Source organism: Oryzias melastigma, linkage group LG22, assembly GCF_002922805.2.
Source record: "Oryzias melastigma strain HK-1 linkage group LG22, ASM292280v2, whole genome shotgun sequence".
Classification (NCBI taxonomy): Eukaryota; Metazoa; Chordata; class Actinopteri; order Beloniformes; family Adrianichthyidae; genus Oryzias; species Oryzias melastigma.
This window is the reverse complement of record NC_050533.1, coordinates 18,773,646-18,791,986: the sequence shown is the minus strand read 5'-3', so window position 1 is coordinate 18,791,986 and position 18,341 is coordinate 18,773,646. Positions and strand designations below refer to the sequence as shown.

The 18,341-nt window shown below is 37.2% G+C and overlaps 1 protein-coding gene across 1 annotated transcript in view; it reads left to right on the top strand.

The window, feature by feature from the left end:
- sntg2 (syntrophin, gamma 2) overlaps positions 1–18,341 on the top strand; it is a 110,453-nt gene that overhangs the window by 16,916 nt on the left and 75,196 nt on the right. Inside the window, exons 2-4 of the mRNA XM_024269542.2 lie at positions 16,712–16,849; positions 16,966–17,022; positions 17,147–17,204. Of these exons, the coding sequence (XP_024125310.1) occupies positions 16,712–16,849; positions 16,966–17,022; positions 17,147–17,204 (253 nt within the window). The remainder of the gene's footprint in view (positions 1–16,711; positions 16,850–16,965; positions 17,023–17,146; positions 17,205–18,341) is intronic.

Sequence of the window (18,341 nt, the reverse complement as noted above, 5' to 3'; positions counted from 1 at the left end):
GCATTGTTGCCCTCTGCTTTAATAGATTATCGACATGTTTTTTCCGAGCCATCAATGTTTATCTTCCAGCTGACACAACCGCGCAGCAAATTTAATGGACCTCGAAGAAAGAGTGCAGACAAAAAAAAAAAAAAGAACGATCAAGGGCTTGGCCTTTAATCGTCTGCTTTAAATCTCAGCCTGACTTCTGTATGTGGAGACGTCTAAAGAATAAAGATAGAAGTGCTCAGCTTGACACAAGTAGTAATTGTGACACCTGCTGAAACGGCATCGCTCTTTTTGCTTAAAGACCGACTGAAAAACAAGATTTTGGCCCTATAAGGCTGTGTTACTATATAAATGCCTGACAGCATGAATCTGATCAAAGGTTTGTCTTTATAGTAATTTTGTTATACAAGGGAGTAATACTATGTGCAGCAGTCTCCTAAAGCCTTAGTTGCACGCACCTGGGCACATGGAGGGTCGTGGACAGGAGCGTCCACATCTTAAAGAGAGCATCGGTGTGTCTTCTTGGTACGGTGTGAAAACAGTTTTCTTATTCACAGTGGGTGAATGCTGCATGCTTGGGGTGTTGCAGGTGACGCATATGTGTTATGTAAATGTAAATACACCCACACAAACTACACTCTTGCTGTCTAATTTCCTGTTTTCTTAAAGACTATGTAGGAATCGCATACTAATCACTTGAACGGCTTTTACAGACCCCTTGCGCAGGATTTTGAGGGCTAAAACATCCCCCCTACTTCACTCTTATCTGTCCTTATTTGTCATTACTTCCACCTCTTGTCTGCAGCATACCCACTGAAAAAATGTGCATGAACGTTTTCCCTCTATGGGCTCACTGAGCGATCTATGACCATGATTTGAAAGCTCGTATCCACCTGTAAAGGCTGTTGTGATTGCAGCTACGCTCGCACACTGAAGTCTACAACCAAAGTCTACGTCAGGGGAATACAAATCCAGGCCTTGAGGGCTGGCCTCCTGATGGTTTTCCAGAAATCCTGCCTAATTACCTGGATCAGGTGTGTTTGGCCAATGAGGAGCTTCAATGGCAGGTTAGTTGGAAAACATGCAGGATACCCGCCCTCAAGGCCTGGATTTGGACACCCCTGGTCTTCATAAACACGCATTTATTTCCTGGTTCAAAACTCGTGATCATGCATAGTTATGCACATTTTGATGACTGGTTTTGGACTTTTCACAAACCACATGGTCATTACATCTGCGTTGCAAAGTAAACAGAGTCAACTTTAACCAATCAGGGACTTGGATTGGTTAGTAAGATATGGAATAGGTTTCTTTCTAACTGAGACATTAATAATTGTGGTTTGTGTCCAGCCAGAATTACATGATGCCAGGGCTATTACCGAATTCTCTCCTAATCCCAAACTACTAAAAAACTACAGTGCAGGACTACCTAATGCCCGAGATTTTGAAACCAATTTGGACACCATGCTTAATTTTTTTTTTTTAACTGGCAAGTATATCGTCATCAATTTCACCAAGTAAAAATCCAATCAATAAAAACATTTTACAACATCTACTTATCACTTCACTGTGTTCTGATAATGAAAACGTTGATGGTTTATTAAAAAAATTACCTTAAAGTATGCAAAAATTGTTCAAACGCAATGCATTGTGATCTATATTTGCCAGTGTAGTGAGCATCTAAGAACACTGGTTTTTAGAAATTTCTAGGGCACTTCATTTTGGACAGTACTACAAAATGCGGCTTAGTTCAGCTCCACAAGCCACGCCCCCTCAGAGGAGATTTTGGAAACGGAGGCTTCAGATTAACATGAAAAATTGCTTTTCAAGACATTTAGATTGTGGGATTTTGGTAAAAAAAAAACTTCACAGTCATAATTAAAACACTACTGGAAATGTTCTTTTAAAATAAAAAAAATTGTCATGGGGATTTAAAGGCTTAAGATCAGACAACATTCTTTTTTTTTAATATCCTTTTTTTATTTGCAGAAGAATTAGAAGAAGCTATTAAGTTGTTTCCATGTTGATTTGTTTTTCATTATCCTCCTAATGACATTCATCTCAGATTTTCCCTTTTTCCTAATCAAACTTTTATTTAGCTAATAAGGATTGTATGCCATTTTAACATCTTGTTTCCATAAGGAATACATGGATGTTGTTTTTTCCTTGCAGTCCTTCCCTCTGCTCAGTGAGACAGCCTTTTTGAGCGCGGCAGCCTTCTTTTAGTTTGTGAAGATAACATGGTGCTGTCTAAACACTGATCAAAGGCAGGTTTTCCTGTGTTTTACACAAAACTTTGACCTTACAAGCTGGAATGAAAAAAAATCAAACCTGAGGAAAGCAAGAAACATTTTTTTTTCAATCTTATTTCAGTTTTTTTCCTACACCATGCAAGGTCTTCTTTTTCTAAAAAACACTGCATGCTCGGGCTATCTAATTTAAAATTTAGTTTGACCAGATTTTCAAAAATAAAAACTCTGCTGGGGTATAGATGCAGATACATGCAGCCTAGAGTGAGTCAAATCCCACTGATAGAAGAGTGAAAGTTGTGCTAACAGTCAACTACCTTGGTATAAACTGAATTGGGTATAAGCCAAGTTTAAATCACATTTTTAAAAAGTATTTTGAAAATCACAAAGCTTTAATTTGATTTTCATCATTGAAAATCCATGACAGCTACGCGTCGCATAAAAAATACAGATGCTTCTAAGCGTTGTCATAAATTAAGATGGAAATATACCCTCACTGTCCACTTTATCAGGTAGACCTGTCCAACTACGCGTTAACACAACTTTGTAATCAGCCAATCACATGATAGCAGTTCAATGCATTTAGGCATGCAGACATGGTCAAGAGGATCTGCTGTAGTTTAAACCGAGCATCAGAAGGGTGAAGAAAGGTGATTGATGTGACTTTGAGCATATTTCTTCAAATTAGTAAAAGCTTTTCACCGCACTGGATTCTGGGTAAGGCGTTGAAATTGACTGCTAGTCAATAAAAGTGTGCCACTTTTATTTTGAAAGGTTAAAAAAAGATATTTGTTTCTCTTTGACAGTAGATTCCTTCAATAAATGGACCATGCTGGGTTTTTCTTATTTTTTTATGATTCTGAACACATTTAAAAGTATAAATTGGGTACAGACTGTATACAACTCTATGAGGAGGGGCCCAATTCATGTAGCTCTGGTGGAAATTGTGACCCTGGTGCTTTTATTTAACAAATGTTCGTAAAAGGCCGACATCAACTGTCTATGCACCAAAGGCTTTCAAGGTAACCATTATTAAAACCCACTCATGACCCTGATGTTGTGACCTCTTAGATTTTTATCTCATTGTTCTTTAACTCCCAAACGTTTGGTTTCAATCTCCATTTGACATACATCACACTGCATAAAATGGCTAATTTAGGTATTTTCTCTTCAGCCCATCTCTGACCTTGCCCCCACTCTAAATACCTGCTTTTCACAAAAGGCAGTTCAAATCTTTTTCTCAGTCGTTCAAATATTTCAATGCTTTTTTTGTTTTAGATATTTAAATCTTTAGGTTTATCTGAGTAATTCACCAATGATGATAAAACCGTCGCACTCAGTAAGATATTCAAGGTAATATCCCTGCATAACAGCACTTTCAAAGGTGAGGTGATATCTCTATAAAGTAGGAATATGATCATAGTTTGTAATAAATCCATTATCTCCTGCTCGGTAAGAACCTATTGAATGTGAAGAGAACATTTGGAAAGATGAGGACATTTTGAGTGAAGCGCTAAATGGATTAAGTTTTTAATTTTTATTTTTTTTCCACACTTATCTTGACCAAATATATAAATATAGACGTGCATCTGCAGTGTGACATCAGCTGTGACTGCTGACTGTCTCATTTGTGTGTATGAGTGTCCATAGCTGGGTGTCATCTGACAGTTGTGTATCTTTTCAAGGACATCAGTAAATATATATTTTATGTTAAAAGTACTTGATTGTCATCTTCACAGCAGAGATGGACAAAAATTCTATTTGCTGCTCTGTCTTAGAATAAACCATTTATGTTTTTTCAATGGGAAACAGAAAGGACCGTAGAGTTTTCTCAAGATGATCTTCAATTATAGGAATCTCTATTACAGACTAATCAACCAATCTGTGGTATTTCATTTTAGAATAATGTTAGTTAACATTTCCTTTGGATTTACTCATGACTTTAATTTGAAAAATTGTAGTGGTTTAAAAATTTTCTAAATTATTCTGATTAAGAATGACAACTGTAAAAATGTAATGGTGTTGTTCATATATTCAATTCTTTTTATTCCCTTTTGGCCTATATTTAAAGTAGTTTTATGACAAACCAACTCTACTAAAACATGGATTTTTGTAGTTTACAACAATATTTTAAGTGATTTGAGAGATTAAGATCATTTATTTTAAAGAGCTCCACAAAAGCTTAATTAATCTTGTATCCATTCCGGGTTCAGGACAGCAGTTTTTTTCTTTTTCTTACGGCGATCGTTACCTTATAGCCTGCAGGAGCTCCATCTGAATGACGGTGTTTTTAGCTGCTCTTCTGTCTGTCTGTTACCCAGTTTGATGGCTTGCTGTCCCGCATTAGTCCAAGGAGAGGAAACTAAAAACAGTAATAATAAGTCTGATGTTATTCACACAAATTTACGTGCGACCAGCACAGAAATTGATGGAAATTCATGTTGGCCTCATGTAATACGTGCAGCCAAGATCACGTTGCTGCATTGCCCGCACACATTTTAAGTGTGTCCGAGGCTGGATGTTTTTGTTGGCCGCACGTATTTAAAAGTAAACTTAAAGTTCAAGTCCCGTTAACTGTCACGGTCCTAAATGTGTTCTCCCCATCTGACCCATCCTCTATGAGCTGCAGAGACAGCCGCGCTTAAGAACAATTGGCTTCTTTAACCCTAACCGTACCCATAATCCTGGCCTTAACCCTTTACTCTAGGTCTGTGCGACTAGGGAAAAAAATTAGCACTGGCTGCACGTTTTTCAAAAATTATGTCCAAATAGACACTTTCTAATAATAATGTCTTGATGCAAATAAGAAAAACATCATAACGTCCATGAAGAGAATGGTTATTCTTAGCAAAGTTTGTTTTGAACGGAACTTCTTCTGCGTTTCTGTCAGCTGACAGCAGCAAATACTGATACGCAAACCTACAGTGCCCCCTAGTGGTTGTTAGGGGGAAATAATTGCTAAAAGGCATAATGAATATATGAGCACATTGATGTCTAAAAAATCACAAATAAGTCGCTCCTGAGTATAATTCTCACCCCTGGTAATTTATAAAAAAGTCAGCTGATGCCACTTCTCCTTGCAGGCAGGACCTTTTTTGGACACAAACGTTTCATACAAGCATCTTGAGCATCTTTTTGTAACTGGAAGAATCATGTGACTGAAAAAAAATCAGTGAATACGTGAAAACACAAATAGGTGGGGTAACACTGTACTTGTAGTACACTTAACTAGAGTACTCTTTGCTAAAGAAGAGTTGAAAACTACTGATTTCTGTCTTTGTGACTAATAAAGTTTTATTGAATTGAAAACACTTGTTGCTTATATATTGATCCAAATCCAATTTTTTTACACGAATATGGCAGAATAGATACATTTCTTGAAAAGTTTGGCCAGTTTGAGTTTGTTTGTTTCACACAAGTGCTAGTTGTATATAAATGCCATGTCATTTGTAACAACACTAAGCTGCTAAATGTATTCAATTTACATCCGCTTATAAACACAAGCCTGACATTTATTCTTTCTTTGAGGATAAATATTAAAGTTCACTTACTGTTTGTTCTCCAGCTGGATGGAGGCGGAGCTTCTGTGCCCATCAGGGCAAGAAATCACTAATGTTTGTAAAAAAATAAAATTGAGAGAAGATAAAGTCTTGCTATAGAAATTTATGGAGCAAAGGAACATAATTAAATAAATGTTAAGTTGACATGGATACAGGTTGTTTTTTGTGTCACATGTTTTAAGAGTTTGATCCACATTCAGTATCTACTGTCTCACATATGTTGTTTATGGTTTTTGGATAATTAAAACACATTTATGTTGTAAACATTGGGCTTGGATTTGCATGTGCCCCATTTTCAGGATCCTCTCTTTCAGTATTCTGACGACAAAAAGGGGTTTGTTTAATTTTATGCTGTGTTTAGAGAGAAGGCCTTTTTAATGTCAGTCAGGCTTCATAAACCTGCTTAATACTGCTGTTTTAAATTGATTAAATTTGTATTTTCTGCATAAATTCAATATGTTAAATTTTCAAGTAATACATTTTCAATTTGTCAAAGTCGTTCAGTCAGTGTGTTATGTATGTCATCAAAAAGAGAAAGGGATTTATAGGAAATAAATTTGATTTGGTAAAACACAGAGGAGTAATTCTGGCTTTGCTGTTCTTGTATCAACAGTGCAAGAGGTGGTAGAAGCCTGGCTGTTTCTGTTGTTTTAGCGCTTCACAGGGAAGACGTCCTCCAGTCTGAACTGAAGTTCACATGAGGGTAGCCCTTCATTTGCAGTGAACGAGCAACGCGCCTCACACGGGAGCGGGTGATAAGAATGGCTCTCAGCAGAAGTTCCTGCCAGAGGAAAAACCTTATCCTGGAACCTTTCTTTTTCTTTAATTATGCCAAGTCAAATAAATCCTGCCCCGCTTCATTTCTTTGAACTCTAAAAGGTGTGCTCTACTCACTCCTGCTGCGGCCCAATTGGAATATTTTGTTAGACTTACCATGACCAGTTCAGGTAGCGACGGATGTAGTTTGTTATTTCTGTTTTTACATGATTCAGTCAGTAGTTTTTAAAGACCCAATCTGATCAAAATTGTGTTTTTAACATGCTCTTGTGGCATTTTTTTTAATTATGGAGGACTTTCATAAAGAAATTTGCATTTCTGAGCATGTTTTTGTTGAAATAATTGTGAATCAGGAGCAGACAAAAATGTCATTTAAAAAATAACTTTTTTGTGACATAAAACTATAATCCACTTGTAAAAGACTAGATCCATTTTTGTTTCCCTCATCTGAGCTGACATCTGGCTCTGAACTATACAGTTAAATACCTCCAATCAATGAGTTATATTGCTAGAGTTGCTATGCTAGCCTGTTACCATTGTCCAACATACGTAAATCGCAACGCCATATTGGACAAGGCGGTAAACGATGAGACACAACTTGGCACATACCGTAAAATGACCATAAAATGCTTTATTTTGTTCTGATTTTAATAAGGGAAAAAACAAACTATGATCCTCACAAAAATAAGACCCACTGACCCTTGAGGCCTAGATTTGTACACCCCTACACTAGATAGTGCACTAAACTTTTTTTTTTCCAATGATTTTCACTGGTGAAATCTTGTCCACCTTCATTGAAATTTGTCATGGGAGAGATAACACGTCAACCCCATGAGAGGCCAAAAGGATTGAAACACAGTGGCCGGGGCTTACCAAGCCACACTGCGGCGGGGCAAATGCAGAAGTGGATCCTGCTCATAGGAGAGGCCCTCGGTCTGCGTTTCCATCCCTGTGACAGCCTTTGAACCTGCAGCTTTTGGGGGTCAAAACTGTTTTCCGCTTTCTTAGGATGAACTTCCATTTTCAGTGGGATTGCTGAACCTGAGGAGCAAAAGCTTAGAGGACGACACAAGAAATGACACATTTAATGGGGGCCTGAGAATGTTGTGATGGGGGGCAGCAGGGGGTGTTCATCATGCACGTTCTCTCACCACTGACTGACTGTAAGCTGTTAAGGTTGAAGCGTTTGTCCAAATAAGTAACAGAATTTTGGGCTGCACGGTGGCGCAGTGGTTAGCGCTCTTGCCTCACAGCGAGAAGGCCCCGGTTCGAATCCCGGCTGGGACCTTTCTGTGTGGAGTTTGCATGTTCTCCCCGTGCATGCGTGGGTTTTCACCGGGGACTCCGGCTTCCTCCCACCGTCCAAAAACATGCTTCGTAGGCTAACTGGTTACTCTAAAATTGCCCCTAGTGTGAATGTGAGAGTGTATGTGTGTGTGATTGAGGCCCTGCGACAGATTGGCGACCTGTCCAGGGTGTACCCCGCCACCCCGCCTTCGCCCATCAGTAGGTTAGGCTCCAGCACCCCTGTGACCCTGAAAGGGACAAAACAGTCAAGAAGATGAATGAATGAATTATAGGCTGTTCTGTGAAGGATTCATGAACATCGATAAGAAAACATTTTACTGTAAATGCAGATTAAGAGCGTATGTTGGCATTATTTTCTAAAAATAGCCTAAACTGACATTTATGATTTGATTTCTTTGTTTATTTCAACCATTAAAATAATGGGACAATATAGGAATAACTTTACTAAGAAAATTTGCAAAATATTTACTAGTAACAATAGGTGATCTTCAAAACTGTTTAGCATTTTTTTTTATCAGAAGTGATTTATATCGTCATTAAAAATTCCTAAAATTTAATTTCTTCCAAAATGTTTTGTTGAAGAATAAACATGATGGATTGTTTTTATGACTATCTCAAATAAGTGTTACCATTTATTAGCTTTGGTTGTTATTTGGCAAAAAAAAAAACAAACGTTTTTTAAATTTTTTTTATTTTTTCCTAGCTTGCACTTTGCAGACGGTCCCTTAACAGACCTCCCACTGCCGTCAGTCTTGTTAAATTCTCATAAAAAAAAAAAAAAGAAAATTCTTTTGACATGCCTTTGCAGGATGTTCTTTGGTTTAACACACTCTGATGGACACTCCTTCTGCCAGTTTAACCTTTTTTTTTTTTTTTAAAGATTTAACAAACCGGGAAGTCCAAAACTATAAATATCTTGCTAACTTTACTGAACTGTTTTTGAGCGCCTCCTGCTCAAACTAATGCTGCATATTTTTGTGCTTTAAGGTAATAAAATGTGATCCTATGCAGACTTATAGTAAGTATGTATCTGTAATAATAAGCTTGAAATATACAGCATTGATCATAATAATGAGAATAAAACAACTATCCATTCCCTGATCCAACATCTGATGTTGATCGAGACATCAATAATCTATAATCAAACCCTTTTCAGATATGTAGTAATGCAATGATTTGAAAATCAAGTAAAAGTACAGAAAATGAAAGAAGATGATTTTCTGTTGAGTACACAACAATGCTAACATTTGATTTAACAATATCATGTACAATGGGTATGATTACAATAAAGTGTTTTTTTTTTCCACTGATGAAGACAACTTTAGCAAAAATTTGAATGTAAAGATATTGAAGGCGGAGGATAAGTGAAAGGAGTTTTATTTGTTTTATTTACAATGGGGGGATTTTTATCCCACCGTCTGATGAAATTGATCCCCGTGATGTTTACTCTGAGATGAGGCTCTAGAAGCAGAATATTTCTAACTCCATAGCTTATCTGATGGCTTTAGAAATGCACAGGCGGAAAGAATGACGACATGTTAGTGACATTTGGTTTATTGCTCTATATTTTACTTTGAAGGTGTAGATTTGAAGCTTGGTTTTTAAGTGTGCTTCTCAACAAGCCTCTGTCTCAATGTTTAATTTCTGTAGAATTAATAAAGAAAGGATGCTGTCATTTCTTGGGCAAATATGTAATTGCTTTTCAACCTTGAGCTGAATCCAAAGGCTTCATGAAGGAGTCACTTGTTGAACTTCATCAAGCACTGGCTTTTTGAACGAATGTATCATTAGATACCCTTTAAACACCCACTTTTGATCTTTACTTACTTTACTTTACTGTTCCAAATAATCACGATTATGCCATTTTAAGGTTAAATAAAAAAACCTGTAATTTTCTAGGACATAGTTTCTGCAGAGCGGCAGGAGTTCATCAGACATTTTTTTTTTGAAAAAAAAAAAAAACATTTGGTGTAACAAAAATGGCAAGCAACATTGCAGCTATCTAGGTTTAAAACTTAGAGCCAGATCCCAGAGCATACATGGATCTGGTTGTCTACAAGCGGATGCATCAGAATGGAGAGTTGAGGAGCTTGTGGCCCACACAGTGTATTTTCTAAATCACAAAAAAGCTCTTTTTCAAATGGTGTTTTTTTTTCGTCTGCTCCTGATTCACAAAAATGTGAAAGTTTGAGGGATAGGCTCCAGCAACCCCTTTACCCTGTGTGAATATAGTGAGTTTAGAGGATGGTTACATGCTTGCAATATTACCAATAACAAGTTTTTAAATCACTTTATGTCTAATTCAACACAATCTTTAAAGTGGAGTTGAGAAGTGAAAGGTAGTTGGCGTGACATAGCTTTGAACTTTTGTTTACATGTCTCCACAGTGGGTGTGCCATAAACTTCTCTTTAACCCAATTATAACATAATTATAACATAGCAGACCTGCTTCCACTTCAAATAAGTTTGAATCACATGCTAAAATGATACTTAATTGATGCCTTACAAGCTTAGTTTACATGCTGGATCAGGTTTACTAATTTGAGTTTTTAACATTTAATGCCTTTGAGAAGCTGTTTTGAAAGCTTCTTTAATATTTATGAGGTCATGGAGTGAACTGAAGACACGTGAAACGTTATACAATATCTAACTGATGTGAATCTCTGCTTGAGCTGGAACACCTGCTGTGAGCGCATAAAGATACCAGCAACCAAATCAATCCCCCCCTGGGTGCAGTTCTTTGTTCTAAGGAGACATCTTCGGGGATAATCAGCTTTGATTTGAGCTCGTTATTGATCATGTTCTTTATTGCATGTATAAAGGTGACCCGGACTTAAACACGTTTATGAATTAATATCATGTTTCCACTTTTGCAGTAAACTTTGTTTCACACGTTATAGAAAATATGGATTTTGTTCAAAAAGTCGTTCATTATAATACTTTGCAAATTGAAATTTTATGTTTTTTTCCTTGTCTTCTGCTGGTTTTCGCAGATAAATAAATGCAGCCTTTTAGAAGAAAATGATTTGATGTGTTCTTCGAGTTTTTTGCCAATTTTGGCCTTACTTTGATGAGTCGACAAATCATTTTTAACAAAATAAATGGGCTTAGAAATGGGCCGTCTGGCCAAAAGATATTCACTTTTCCAGAAGTGTCATAGAATTTTGGCCATTCTGAAACCGCAAGAAGCGGCTGTATATACTGTATGTGTAGCATATATATATATATATATATATATATATATATATATATATACCAGCAACAGTCTCTGAAAACCTTTTTGAATATACAGAATCCGCAAATACGGAGCAGAAGCATTGTCGAACACAGGCGCCATTGTGCTTGTCTGACACTCATTCAGACCAATCGCAGACTACTCATTTGTTATTTAGTTTGTCTGTGTCAGAGTTAGTTCCAGTAAACTAAAATGCAAAGATTTACTGAAGCTGCTGGATGCAGGACTACTATTACTTATGCAGATGACGTTGTCCTTCTCGCTGAAGGTGGAGACTTCAGCAGGCGTTGGAGAAGGCTGCAGCTGTGACTACATTTTAACCCCATGAAACTAAATGCCTCTGTGCGAGACCCAGAGTGACACGTATCTAACTCCAATTTGAGGTTGAGAGAGTGCAATGGCTGCCTTCTCTAGTTTCATTTCCCAACCAATTTAGAAAAGGTCACTTCATTACTGAACTTTTAATGGAAATCTGATTTCACCCAAATAAGTAGTTGGTTCTTAATATTTAATGTCAATTAACTGCAACAAAAATTGGCATAAACAATATAAAAAATATTCCTTTACCTATATTTTAAAAAGTTATAGCAGAGCTGGTGTTCATTTTATTTCTCTTTTTATGGATTTTATAAGTAAATTATACTTTTTTCTATAAAATAGGCCATTAAAGGACACATCATTAGAAAACGGAAAAGACATGGGCTCCTACTTCAGTTATACGGTGGACTAAGCTGCCTCTTTCCCTTAGGTTTTTTGTTATCACTTTATATTTTGCAAGAGTTCAATTTACTTTAAAAACTTAAACATGTTTTTCAATCTTAAAAACTATTTCATTTAATTGGAATTCCTTGCTCAGTGTGTTTTTAAACTATTTAAATCAATATTCTTAATTAACGTATTTGAAATAGCAGGGTGTTTTTTGCGTCTTACAAAAAATATCTAAGCTTTAAAGCCTCTGAAAAATATGGTTTTCTCTGGAGTGAAAAATACTTTAGCTGGAAATATTATTTGGTCTTTTGAAAAATCAACAGAAAAAAAATCAACTATTTCATTCTTAGTAGTTATATTCTTTATGGTTTTTATAGTTGCAGTTTGATGTTTTATGAGGATTTTAGGCCTCTTTTTTTTTTTTAGATCTTAANTCTTTCATATGAAGACGCGGGCCGCAAATCATCATCCTGCGGGCCGCAAATGGCCCGCGGGCCGCGAGTTTGAGACCCCTGTGTTAAACTGTTGGAAGGAGTGTTTGCTTATCAGAGGATGCAGGATGTTGAGCCGGTGACTCCAGCTCTAGCTTTCGGATCCTCACAGTAAAGAGCTCCAGCTTCACATGGACTTGTCTTGCTTGTGATTTCTTCTGGGCTTTCAGCTGAAGGTGGGCAAGCTTGACTTTTGGCTGGACCTCTTTTCCGACTCACTCGCAGAAAGGAGCAGATTATAATTAGGACTGGGAATCTAACGATATGATGTGATTCATGATACATGGCTCACGATATTAACAGTATCACAAAATGGCAAATATTTCAATAACCACTATATTACCTTGGTAATCTATAATATAATCACTATTTTTTTAAAGAAATGTCTGTATATATATTTTTTCTACTTTATTTTGCAGCTTTACTAAAGTACAGTCAGTTATTAATCAGTCTTAAATTGTGCTAATTAGTCATTGATTTTCTTGCCCCTGGTCCCTTTCAGGCTCGGGGCGCAAATGGAGCCAGTTCCAACGACTATTGGGCGGAAATGGGGCACACCCTGGATAGTCGTCATGCCAACTGATCACAGGACAGTGCCAATTAGTGCCAAGTAAACAAACTATTTCATCAAAATCAATGTAAACAGAACTCTCCTGCAGAGACGAAAATGAATAATATCTCTCCTAAATACAAAAATGTAGGACGTAAAGTATTTATGGTTTTTTTTTATTTTTAATTTTTTTTATTGTTAGCTCTGGTTGGTGCTAAAGGAGGTGGTTACGCATGTTTGTAGTAGCCAATAGGCTATATAGGCTAGAGTCGCTATGCTAGCGTGTTGCATATCCAAAGTCGGACGCTATATTTGATGGGCTACGTGCCGGCTCACTGCTGGATAGCAATTGCCCAAACAGAGCTAGAAAAACAAAGATGTGACTTTTCTCAAGTAAATTATTAGCTAGCTTATAGCTAATAAAGGAGAACTTCTGGAAAGATTTGAGTTAGCTTACTCTCAGATTGTGAACGTTTAGGCTGATCCACGTTTTCTGGTAGGACCACATATCTTTTATTGTTTAATGGAGGATGACCATAGCATTTGTAAGAGTGTGGCCTCAGATCAGACCAGCCAACCTGCTGAATTTAACCATATTACCAAGCAGAGGAAAAGAAACTAACCAGAATTTCCTTAGTACCAAAGAGGGAAGAGCCCAGCATTGAAACCCTGTCCACCGGGCAGATGAGGAGCATGTGGTGTACTGAAGACCCCTATATAATGATGTCTCTATTCATAGGAAAGTTTGAAATGTCATGGATCTGAAGCTTTGTTTCTCTCTGCTACTTGACTCCGTCATTTTCTCTCGCTGTTATTTCTTCTTTTCTTGGTTGTCTATACTCAGTTCACGGCTATTCTCATAAGAAACGCCCCCTTGTGGATTTCTATTGTATTATTTTAAGAACGAATTAGGGGCAAGAGAGGACCCGGAATTGTTCTTGAGTTGAAGTATCACGATAGTATCACGATTAATTATAATATGGGGAATTTCAGGGAGTTTTCTCCTGCTCAACCCTCTCCTAGTCCAGTCCCATCAGCACCTGCTCCAAGCACAGGAAGTGCTGTGTCATGTTGGCAGCCTTCCATGACCAGGACACCTTTCTCTGGGACGGTCAATATCCAAAAGACTAATTACCATATGTTCCGCCAATTTACTTTCAATTAAAATGAGGTTTGTCCTTTTTCATTTGTTTAGGCAACCTCATCTGATAGCTACTCACAATCTACATTAATCGGTTTTGTGACACATACTCGAACAACACATTAATGATGCGTCACAAATTTTAATCGACAACGTAGCCATCAGAAAAGAAGAAAATGGCAGGGGGACACATAAATCCAACAGTATCCTGGACAAACCCCCATTTATGATAAAACTCTAATCCAAAGGAACAGAGTTAATAAATAACAGAAAAAAAGGGAAGTTTGGGGGAATTATTACCTGAGGTGGTTCAGTGAGCGGTATACGGTGGGAGCATTGGTACAAAAAGGTGAAACAAAAGGGAACTGTGTTGATACTAATTTAAAAAAAAAAAAAAACGTTTACTTGCAATAGACTACATGTGAAGCAAATAAACCAACTCAGCGTATGCATAAAAGTTAACAAACTACAATTAAACCTAAAATTAGGCCTAAAAAACATCCAAGCTTTTTCCAACAAGATTTTTCATTTGTTTCAGATTCACAAGAAGAACATGTGAAAATAACATTGGAGTGAGTCTTTAAACTTGATTTTGCTTTGTCGCTGTGTAGAAATTTTCTTTGTTTATGGGTCAGTCTATGACTCAGTCATATTATGTGTCACCATTGTGACAAAGCTTTGGGAAATAATTACATCCCTCAATTCAAGCTCGCCCTTTGAGATAAAACAGTAAAGCAGGAACAGGGTAAAAGAAGGAACACGATGTCTGTCTGAGTGATATTTTAGCGCAGTTCTGTTAAAATGAGATGTTGCTGGAGAAATCCATCTCTGTTTTGTCATTTACTGGCACAGGAAGCTAGAGGTACATCTGGTAAATTAAGAGATTTCATGCGGCATTTTTTTTTTTTTTTACAAATTCCTTGCTTCTCATTAACTTTGACCTGAAAAATGACAACTTTCTAAAGACATCTTTGTAGGCAGTTTGTTTTCCCCTGAACAATATCAGTAAAAAGAGTTTCTCGAGGAAATATTTACTTTTGTAGTCGCTTAATGTACATGCCTGATTTGCATAACCTTTAGTCTGTGCAACATCCAAGTAAAAGTCAGTTAAAGTTCAAGTTTGATTAGTTGTTACACACTCAGGTGTCTGAAGTTTGTTCTCCGTATTTAAAGTCCCCCTACGACAATTTTTACAATTTTTTTTTAAACGTTCCCAGTGGAGTTTTAACAAAAATTCCACATCCTAAATGTCTTAAAAAGCCATTTTTCCTGTTGATCTGAAGCCTTCGTTTCCAAAAATTCCTCTGTGTGGGCGTGGCTTATAGTGCTAAGCTGTGTAACCCCACCCCTTATCCCCCCTCCAGACATGCTAGGGAGACACAAACTTTGATAAGCCCATGAAAAAATAAAATAAAACATGATCATTTAGGCTGCATTGCACCAGCAGCAGCACTAGCTGAAGCTTAAAACTGATTTCATTTTAGCACATGCTGATTGTTGAATTGACTTGAGCAAGAAATCAAATGAAAAACATCACAAAAACAAACATCAGCCTAAATCAAACCTACCGGTGAAAGTGCAGGTTGTCCACGGTGTACTGCGTCCTTCTTCAAAAATAATTTCCTATAAAACTCTGATTCTTTCTCCATCCAGTTGAAAAAAGACTCTCTTTCTGCAAATAATCGAATAATTATTGACGTTGTTATGACAAATAAATCCAATCCATTTTTTCCTCCGATTCCTTGGGAAAATAATAAACGCTAACATCAGTATGGCCTTTCATTGAATTACAATCCTTTACAGCACAGAATTGGGATGTTATCTTCTCTTCTCTGGCCCATACGCTGCAGCCGGGCTAGCTATCGTGACGTAAGCAAGTCTCAGGAATTAAAACAGTTTTTCTCGAACAGACTTGGAAATGCAAACATGGAAGGATTTCTTATTATATTTTTCTCTTTCAGAAGAAAAATGCCACACATACATGTTGAAAACTCAAAAAACATGATTTTAATTGGAGAGGGACTGTAACCCATCCCCTGGGGGAGGGGTGGGCTGCAGACACAGCTGGGGGAAGGGTGCGCTGGAACCCTTTGGTGGTTTAACACCCCAATCCAACCCCTTAATGCTGAGTGTCAAGAAGTGCCCATTTTTAGAGTCTTTGGTATGACTCAGCAATGGAATTGAACTCTTGACCTTCCAGTCCCAGGGTGGACACTCTACCACAGTGCCACAGAGCTGGTCTTTTACTTGTGAGTCTGCAGATTTCCTCGGAGAAGAGGTCGCAAGTCTCACACAAGGGGAACTCTGACAGAAACTAAGCTGTGTGCTGACACTCTTAAGAAATTCTTATCAAATTTTCAATGAAACTTTTATTTTTGTGAAAAGTTTTGTATTTAAATAAGATTCTCTTTCTGCTAAATTCCCAAGAAGAAAACTTTGTAATTTATTCTGGATGTCAGTTTTGACAAAGGTTTTCTCAAACTTTTCTTAGTCAAATGTTTTGGGTTGTAAATCAGCAAAATTATTATTTTTTCCCTCCTATTTTCCAGCGTTCACAATGTCACACAAAACTAATTAACCCAAAACTAGAGCAAGAGGAACATGGTTCAACGATGACATTTTGAGAAAAAGAAGATTAAACTGTTCATTGTGTACATAATTGGTCTGCTTGGTAAAATGTCAATGCTCTTTTCAACTCCAACAGACAAAATCTGGGATTGCTTTGCTGTACAATGAGGACACCAACAATACCTACGACGTCTGCCTGAAGCTGACCAAAGACGCATTGACCATACAGAAGCTGGACGTGATTTGTACCAGTGGAACCGAATCCCAAGTAAATGTAAGTGCTCCTGAGAACTTGACACTTCTACTGCAATTAATGCCGCATTACTGCAGAAGACTCTTTGGCTGTTCCCAATATCCCCTTTGCCAATAAGAAACTCCCACTTTTTAAAGCACAGAACTGTTGTACTGCGAAGACAAGCAACTGGCGGACTCGGCTTAAGCATCAAAGTAAGGAGATATTATTAATCACACAATGATGGCAGTGAAAATGAAATATGGTTCAGTGGAACTGAGGAAAATAGGTTTATCTGCTTAATTTCATGTTTTTGTTTTTCCATTTGGGCATTTTCAGGGAGGTGCAGAGCACAACGTTCCGGTGGTTATTTCCAAGATCTTTAAGGATCAAGTTGGTAAGTAAGAGTTTGAGTTATTTTACCTTTTGTTGGCCTTCAGGAGAACGGAGTCCATTTCCATGACCGCAAAAATCAGACAAATGGGAGGAATCAGATTTGCTGACAGAAATGCAAGCATTAGATGGATCATCAGGTAACAATAATCTGATTTTATTTGGAGAACTACTCACATAACTACTGATTTGAGTTTTTGAAACTGTTTCTAAACCTCTCCCACTTTGTTTTTCCTTAACATCGTGCGTAGTGTTATTCCACGTTTACACTGATCCATCTGTGTTGCGTCTTCCTTGATTTGTATGGGGAGTCTTTCACCTCCATGTTGAGTAGTTAATTCACACTCTCACAATCAGGCCTCATGCTCCCTCCTTCCTCACAGAATCCTCACAAATTCCATCTTTTTTGTCATAAATGAAGTTGTGTTTTTTTACTTTCATAATTAAACTTTCGACATTTATGGAAAAAATGGACGACAATGTTAACATGCGCTATCACGTGTCCATGTCACTTTAAATGTAAAAGAAAAATGGATTAGATTGTATTTTGAAAGTACAACAAATGTTTTCATTTTGAAACCACGACCTGTTTCCTGTTTCTCTGTCTTTTTGTCGCAAAATTGGCGTCAGTAGACAGGAAATAGAACATGCGCTCCATGGTGGAGGAACGCAGACATGGCAACGTAAACATTTATGTCAACCCAGCGCAGGCAGACCAGTGCAAATCAGTCTTTAGCTTTGTTAATGTGGGAGCTATTTTGTCCAAAATAAACATGTTGCTTCTGTTTTCTACAAAACTTGGAGTATATCGGAAATATGTGGATACATGTTCGGAATCAGCTTTTTTTCTGGGATTCTGAAGAACATTATCCTGCTCTTATCTTATTTGACCCCAGGCTTGATTTCAAAACAAAGTTATGCCCTTGAGGTTAATTATTTTATTCCAGAATTTTCTCCCCTTCTTTAATTAATTTGTGTAAAAAATGTGAACAGTTTAGATGTATAAAAACAACTTTTTTGGAGGCTTTCATTAAAAAAAGAATTTAAGGAAGGAAAACTTTGTAAAACCATTAAGCGTTAATAGCCCTGGGCCTTTTTGATTTTTTTTGTCTACTTTGCTTTAGTATTTTATCTTTGAAAC